The sequence below is a fragment of the Aptenodytes patagonicus genome, chromosome 17 (genome assembly GCF_965638725.1).
Source record: "Aptenodytes patagonicus chromosome 17, bAptPat1.pri.cur, whole genome shotgun sequence".
NCBI lineage: Eukaryota > Metazoa > Chordata > Aves > Sphenisciformes > Spheniscidae > Aptenodytes > Aptenodytes patagonicus.
In genome coordinates, this window is record NC_134965.1 from 290548 (window position 1) to 298923 (window position 8376).

At 48.6% G+C, this 8376-nt stretch overlaps 1 protein-coding gene across 1 annotated transcript; it reads left to right on the forward strand.

Annotated features, from left to right (window-relative positions):
* Positions 1 to 1364: 1364 nt before the first annotated feature.
* LOC143168450 (fibrinogen-like protein 1-like protein) lies at positions 1365 to 7127 on the forward strand. The gene is made up of 4 exons (XM_076354891.1): positions 1365 to 1368; positions 3086 to 3229; positions 5331 to 5393; positions 6499 to 7127. Exons 1-4 carry the CDS (start codon positions 1365 to 1367, stop codon positions 7125 to 7127), a joined length of 840 nt encoding a protein of 279 aa, XP_076211006.1.
* Positions 7128 to 8376: the final 1249 nt, after the last annotated feature.

The following is an 8376-nucleotide window of genomic DNA, read 5'->3' on the forward strand; positions in this document are numbered from 1 at the left end:
CCCTGGAGTTTTAGTCGCTGCTGTGTACAGGGGAGCCCCACACAGGACAGAGCACGCCAGCTGTCGTCTCACACATGGAAGTGAATAATCCTTTCCCTCACCCTCCTGGCTGCATTTTTCCAGATGCAGCCCAGGATATAGCAATAACAGATCTGTGCCACAACTGTGGCTTTTTCAATATCAAACATATACTGAGCAGGAGCTGGGCCCCGGGACACAGATGGGGTTTCAGAGAAATCCCCTCTATATGGCCTTCCCCTTGTCTGCTTTGCACATCCTAACCCAAACACCATCCACAGCCTCCTGGAAAAGCTGGTCAGGGACTGGAAGCTGTTGGCGAAGCTCTGCTGAGTGTTGCTGCCTGCCTTTACTTGCATCTGCTGTTGAGCAGAAGCAGCAACATAGCAGGGCATGCACAGGAGCCTCCATGATGAGGCAGCCATGCTGCAAGCAAACTTTTGTCACAGCCTGTGACAAAATCCCAGCCTGCTCCTCCGCAGGCTCTGGCCATCTTGTGCTGTCCAGCACAAGGTGGATGCTGGTGTACAGGAGTCCTCATAACTCAGAATACTGCGGGTATCAATCCCTAGGAAAAGGATGGCCTGGCATTTTCTGTAAGAAATCTATGGTCTAAGCACTCCTCGTAGCAGAGAGGGGCTTGAAGTGAGACCATTTTACATCAGTGTCACGTCACGATTCCCAAAACTCCCTTGTGACTGCTGCAAGGGCTGTGCTGCCAGGGGAGACCACAGTGCATGTTGCACAAGAAGCAGCATGGTGGTGGCAGGCCAGGCACGTCAGGAGGCACCTGGAGTGGCACTTTCTGAAGTTCGGTGCACAATTTGCCAGGAACACTAGAGTACCTCTTCCCTGAAGGGTCTAATGGGGTCCCCAGTGGCTGTTGGGCTCTGGAGAGAGTGATTTACGCCTGATGTTTGATTTCCATCCAGGAGGGGGAATGTCATCTGGGTATTTACTTATGAGTTGAAATGTGCAGAGGTGCCCAGAGGATGCCGTTCCCTGGGGAAACCCTGCCGGGGCAGGGGGGCAGCCAGGCACTGTAAATCGCGGTTGTTTTAAGGCATTTGCTTATTGGCACCAAATTATTTGCTTTGCCTCTGAAGAAAGCTCTTCACCTTTGTGAGACACAGCCTTCATTGATTGAGGACATATCACTTAATGATGAAGAGCAAATAAGCCGTAAACCACTAGTTGTGTTGCCAACCAGAGGACAAGTGCTGTGGTTTGGGTCTCGTGCCTCCACCCCCTCACCTGCTGAGCCCTATAACTTTCGGGCTGGACACCCCTCCAGCCAGGCCAAACCTGCTCGGCTTCCCACTCCGCAGGGTCCCTGCAGAAACGGCATGGGTGAGTGTGGGATGGGATGGGAGGGGACGGCACCACTGTGTGTGGCTGCAGGTCACAGGGCATCCCGGCACTTTGTCTTCTGCAGGGCTCTCTTCTCCCCACACCCCAGTCATCCCAGCACTAAGTCCATTACATTGTCCGGACTCACTGTGCCCTGGGCTGGGAACTGGAGCAGAAGTCTACATGTTCTGCTATTTTCAGGCTGTATCAGTGTAGCCCTGGAGTGCCAGATAGCCCATTTTACAAGCCTCATATTTACCAAACAGTCTTTACCAAAGTAATTTTTGTCTTTACCAAACAGTAATTTTCAGTTCTCCAAGGAAAGTATTAAATACCCTAGAATAGAAAACAGATTTTTTAGATATTCTTGCTTAAGGAGCAATATTGAACAGGTTAGATGGAGGTTAGATGCTCAAAAGCACACTGCTATCCCCAGAAGAACACCCAGGAGAGGCTGATCCTCTCCCCTGCATCTCCTTCCTACCCAGCCCTTTGATGGCTATTCATGGGGGAATGGGCCAGCAGTGGAGGGAGCGTTGCTTCTCTGGTGGTCTAAAGAAGAGATGTCTTTAAACATGCCTCTAAACAGAAGTGTATGAGGACACTAAATATTATATAGGAATTGAGAAGCAAATCAGTTGGACTGAAGTGTGTTTAAAAGACCTTTGCTGTAAAACTGTAACCAGCACAAATGATTGGGACAGCTCTGAGCATTCCCAGAAAGGGGTGCTTATCTCTAGGGTGGCTGCAATTGCACAGAGCGCTTCCAGGCCGGCATCATTGATCGTTTTCCTTCTCAGCCATCTTAGGGAATGGTGCCAAACCCAGGTATCCCAGGGCCATGCAATAGGTTTGGCTCTGCTCCTTTTCAAACAGTGGAGGGATCACATTGGTAATCTGCCAGGGTGAGCTACATCTATCATACCATGAACAGATTTCCCCATGGGCAGGTGTCTCCAGAATGCCCCACTCTCTAGGAATCATGATAAACTTTCTATTATTTTATTTTGATTTAATATTGTAAAAAGTGTGCTGGTTTCCCCAGCTGCTCTGAACAAGAACAAACCAGAGCAGCTGGCTACATATGGAAATTTTGAAGTAGCCATATAACCATATAAAGACATAACTTACACCAGCCAGGCAGTAATTCTTGAAAGTTTGTGCTGCCCCTCCTAGTCATGCTGCTTTCATGCAGAGCAGAGAAATACACACAGCCCTGCCTGGGGCTTGCTCCTACCCAGACATCTGGGTTCTTACTGCCCACAAACCTGGACTGGAGGCAGGTGTAGTCCCAGCTTACGCCATGTGAGTGTGTCACGAGAGCGTGATGGGAGCTGGGAGGAAAGGGGATTTCTCCCTCCGTGCTCACCCTGCTTGTTATCTCCAGCTCCGAGACTTGGTTTTTACAGGGATTTCTGATTACAGTCACTTCGGGTTTGGACAAGGTTTTCACACATTTTCTGTCTCAAAAACCACCAACAGCAGGTGCCACCACTAAAGACTCCTGACAATGAGTATATGACAGTTCATCTAAATGAGTGAATTGGGGCTATGGAGTCAAACCACAACAGGCTCCAAGAGGGAGCTCTACAAATAAAGAATTTTATTTTCCTATTTTACTCTGCCTCTGCAAGTAAAGGAATCAAATGGGATTCATGGCTCTGTACTAGAAGAGTTATGATCTCTTTCTTCTTTTTCCAATCTCTTCCCATTTCAGCTACCCAGCACCTTTGTGTCCTGCTTTTCACCTGCCTTCTGGCCCTGGCAGCATCTCTTCCTGCCTTTGACATAAAAAACTTGCATCTCCTCAATGGCACGCTGGATGAAATTATGAATGTTCCCCCAGAGTCCTCCCAGCTCGGTAAGTATACCACTACAATAGGGAGAGACAAACAAGGTCACGTTCAGTCAGATCCTACACAGACCTCCTCACCAGCCTAACCACACCCCTGTGACACAGGGGAAGGACTAAATACTGCTCTATGTGTGGGCAATGCCAAGGCAATGTAGGCTGTCTTACTGGAAGAAGAGTCATCTCAGAGTCCTCCCCTGCTTGCTGCCTGTCTCTTCTCCTGTCTGGCATGAAGTTCTGCCCATAAGTGAGTTCCATAGTCCAAAGCCCAGAGTTCACAGGATCCCAGGAGAAGGGCAGGTTTGGTCTCATTGGCAGCAAGACGAAGCCAAGGGTGTTGTGGGCCATGGGCTCTTCCTTGGAGAAGCAGTGTTAAAGATGTTAAGGCAAACAATCACTGTGTTTTGAGGACATGGAGAATAGTAGCCACCTCTGTAAATCACAAGGTCAGTGGAGAACTGAATTCAAGAGAGAAATGAATACAAAGAGGAACTGAGTGAAGTCAATACAAAGAGCCTAAGCGATGGCACTGACACAGAGCAATCAGCCAGATGATGGCACAGAGTAACCTACAAATACCAGGATATATTGGAGCAATGAGGAAGCCTCCAAGAAATGCTCCTGGAATAGAACTGGGGGCTGTGGGTGGGACATGACGCGACAGAAAGAGCTGGTTCCCTTCTAAGGGAGGAGGAAGAGTTCTTGGCAGAAGAGCTCAAGGTCCAAGTGTTTGACGCTGGTTTCACATCAGCCTTCACTGCAAAGGTCAGTTGTCAGGAAACTGCCAACACAGGGAGCACCCATGACTGAGACAAGAGCTTGCGCTTCACCAAGAACTGCAAGTCTGAGTAGAGAAAGAAAGTAGGGTGTGCTCTGGGCTTCACATTCATCTCTCACCCAGACCACTGGTAGGGTGCTCTGAAAACATGAGCAGCATGAATGCAAGATGGGTAAGCAGGGAGGCATGCCAGAGAAGACAGGCTAACATTCGAAAGTCTTGCCTTGGGGAGGAGTGCTTCCAAATGGATGGGAAGTGAAGGCAGAAAGGAGCAGGGGCAGACTGTGGCTTACAAAACAAACATGAGTGAACAGCTTCATATGGCTGCAGTAAAAGTAAATACCATGGTAGGAAAGTCCTCTAGACCACATTACATGAGTGTTTCCCGCTCCACACAGGCTCAGGCCAACCACCATGTTCACTGGTTGGCTTTGAGACATGTTTGGAGAGAGTCAAAAGGAAAGGGGTCAAAAATCTGGCAGGCAGACTGTGTCAGGGAAGGCTGAAGAACTGAATGGTTTAGCCCCAAAATCAGAAGACCATGGAGGAGGAAGTGATAGCAATATTGCAGTCTGTCTGTAGGAAAAAGTGTACTCTGGGTGTAGTATGAGAAGGAATGGGCTTATACACAGTGCAAGAGACTTAAGTTAAACAATTCATAAGGGAGGGGATAGGGAAGCACCATCTGAGAGTGAAAGCAGGGAGCAGATATTTGAGGATGTCAGAGAGCAGCGGCTGCAGGGTTAGGCATCTGTTTCAGAGAGGGGACAGGAATGGCTTTTGTGATTCCATAAGCCTGTGATTCATTCTTCTGTTTTATAGCTGTCAGTGGATACACAGAAGATGTCCTTGCAAAAGAATTGCATTAATTCACTCTAAACCATCCTCTCTTCCAGCAAACCCTTCAAATTCCCTTCTGACCCAGCTGAGCAGAGCCCCTCTCCCAATTCCTGATACTTGCACCAGTTTTCTTGTGTCTTCTCTCGTGTTTCTTCCCCCTCTAATCCCTCTTCTTCCTGAGTCCCTTCCTAACTGCTTCTGCTGCACTTTAACAACCGTCTTTCCAGTGTTGCCACCACCATTTGGGGACTTTCCCCCACAGAGTGTGACCAATTCCTTCTCACCGAGGAATCATCTGCCCCATTCTAACACTACGTAAATTCCCCCAAACTACCAACTGGCTGATATCTGAAATGGTAAAGTCCCTCTGGAATTAGGAACAACAACAGAAAAACAGGAATATCATCTGGAGAAGATCATGCTCTCCCAGCAGGCATTTGACATGTCTACTCTCAACACTCACTCCTGTCTCCTCTGTTCTTGTTAATTCAGATAATGGTGACAATCATGTTCGACAGGTCAGAGACATTGCCCCGCACCCACCAGCAGGCCATGGTAAGTCTCTTCTCAAAGGAGTACATCTACTCATAAGGTTTCACCATTGCTGGGCTCATGAAGAGCTCTCAGCCACCTTAGCCCATGTCCTACATGTGCACTGGCTCCTCCCAGGAAAAATGTTGATTTTCTGATGGGCTGCAGAGGTGCCACAGTTCATAACCTCAGGGGGACTCTATTACTAGCCATGTCCTGGACTCAGTAGTTGATGAGGATCTTTAGCATGAGGAATTTTCCACCTGAAGATCCAAACTGGAAAGTGGTGATTCATTATTGGCCTTTGGGAAGTGGTGATTGGTTATTTTCCTATTTTCACTATACAGTTGATGAGGAGACTGGGTAAGACAGGGACGGACTGTGTTACTGAACTGACTGAGTCAACATTAGCCCATAGGACCACAAGATAGGTCTTAATCTGGGTAGGAATAACCAGTAGCAGAGATACTGGGAGCAGACTAAGTCCCTTCCCAGAAGGGTGTAGGTGCATTCAGCTGTTTGTTGTATAAGGGGCTGACACTCTGGAGCACAGAAAGATCATCATCAAATCAAACAAGTCAGGAAGTGTCTAAAGAGCTACTTGGGTAGGCCCAGAGAAAACCAATGGATTTGCCCTATTGAGATCACAAGGGCTGATTTAACTATTAGCAATATGGGTGTCTTGATCACACTCTCTCCAGGGTTTCTGAGGCTACTGTAAAGCTCTAAAGCCTCCATGCTGTAACAGCAAATGGCTTTATAACCCAGATTTGCAGTTGTCTGTGTGGTAATACATCACCTGCATGCTACAGGCAAATCACCACAGCACTGCAAGACTGAATCCAACCTGGGCTAGGGTGCATCGTGTGCTGGGTGAAGGTAATGTCTGGCTTGGTCTCACCAGGCCAAGATATTTTGGCAGTGTGTCCCCATCAGTTTGAAACCTGTCTTGGAAATATATGAAGCCCAACTCTTACACGGATCATTTCAAGACTTTGATTTACTCCTGTGAGCAGATGGCAGGAATACAGCCCAAGAATGTCTGTGCAAGAGGATATAGGCACTAAAGAAACATCAGGCGCTTTCAGTTTGTGTGGAATTTAATAACCATCTCTCTTTCCTGCCCCAGGTTGGCCCAAGGACTGCAGCGAGATCCCTGCTGGCAGCCGCAGCGGTGTCTACATCATCCAGCCAAAAGGGCTCCACCACCTCGTGGTGTACTGTGAAATGAATGTGACAAACGGGGGCTGGACGGTCATCCAGAGGAACCAGAAAGACACACCAGTCACCTGGGCCGAGTCCTGGAGTACCTACAAGTACGGCTTTGGGAGCGTGCGCAGCGAGTACTGGCTGGGCACTGAGTACATCTATCAGATTGCCAAGCAGAAGGTCTACCAGGTCAGGTTTGTCATCCAGGACTCCACGGACAACACCAATTTCGCAGACTACAACCTTTTCAGCCTGGAAGATGAGTCCCACGGCTACCGGCTGAGGCTGGGCTCCTACACAGGGACAGCGGGGGATGCCATGACCTCAGACAATCCCAACACCATGCATGACAACATGAAGTTCTCCACAAAGGATCGGGATCAGGACACTTACAGTAAGAACTGTGCCTACAGCTATGAGGGCGGGTGGTGGTACTCGGCGTGTTATTCTGTACGGCTGAATTTCAAGGGTGGAATGACATGGGGCAGCCTGTGCAAAGGGAACTGCAAATCCTCCCTTATCCTCATCAAACCAGCTCCGTATTGTTAGTGCTTCTTCCCCCTCCTGTCCACACTGGACACTCTGTGAAGGCTCTGCATGGCCAAAGAGCTTGAGCCTTTCTGGAGCAGAGAGGGGAGCTCAAGGGTAGTAGGGTTTTAGTGAAATGCCACTTTCCATTTCCCCTCTCTGAGTGCAGGCTCTCCCCACTCAGCTCTTTTCCCCTGTGCTTGCCAATGATTCCTTGTTATGATGTTCATAATCAAGAATAAAAAAAAGCACTTGTGAAATTTGTGGATTCCACATGTACCTCCCCTGTGGGAGGAAGACACTCAGCCCTGGAGTGACTTTTCACCAGTTTCTTAGCTGCCTCCAGAACTCACAGCAAGCAAAAAAGCTACATGCCACAAATTTCCATATACTCTGTGCCTCTCTGCAGTGTCTGGTAAAGCATCCCAATAAATTTGCTTCCTTGAGCTCATTCTCCATTAATGAATGTCTGTTCTGTATCTCTGATGTGCTCCCACTGAGACCCAAGAAATCCCATGTCAGGTGCTAGGACTGGAGTCTTGGGGCTTGTGGAGGGAAAAAGCCTTGAGTGGTTCTCACAGGAATGGATGTAAGAAAATTAAATCTAGTTACACTGAGATAAAAGACCTGTGATCTGCACAGGAGTGTTCAGAAGGGACCTGTCATGTGGGAGAACTCTTCCCATATCATCACCACGTTTACAGCCCAGGGTCAAAAGCTGTGGCAATGTCCTGGTGCCAAGGTCCCACTCCTGCTGGGAGGCTGCGTCTGTCAGGATTTGTTCCTCGCTACCTGTCTGTCTGCACAGTCATGCTTTGATCGTGCAGAAACGTGATTTCAAAGTCATCAGTAGATCTGTCTGCTGTGACCGAGAAGCAGTGAACTTAAATGGAAGCAAAAGATAAGTCAGTTAGGTGTTGGGAAGCACTTGAATTAGGAGACACTAATGAGGGAAGAGCTCATTACAGGAATAAGCTCACCATACCCAAGTTTCTGAGACCAATTTAGATGAACCTTTGCCAGGAAAATTGCAGACAGAGCTGATGCTGTGAGGCTGCAGGACAAGGCCCCTACAGCTCCTCCATCCCACAGCACTCTGGCACTGCCAGGACAGACTGTTTGAGAAGCACTTTCACCCTCACAAACCATTTCTGGCTTTGTCTTGGGGCAGCACAGCACCAGCAGTGAGTTCCACTTCCAGGACCAACAGCTAAGGGAAAACCCAGCCCTTGCCTGCCAGCTGCAGAGCCCAGGGCCCACTGGGAGCCAT

Coding starts and splice junctions, on each gene's coding strand:
- LOC143168450 (XM_076354891.1), top strand. Junction 3,230..5,330: donor CCCAGAGTCCTCCCAGCTCG/GTAAGTATACCA, acceptor TTGTTAATTCAG/ATAATGGTGACAATCATGTT. Junction 5,394..6,498: donor GCACCCACCAGCAGGCCATG/GTAAGTCTCTTC, acceptor TTCCTGCCCCAG/GTTGGCCCAAGGACTGCAGC.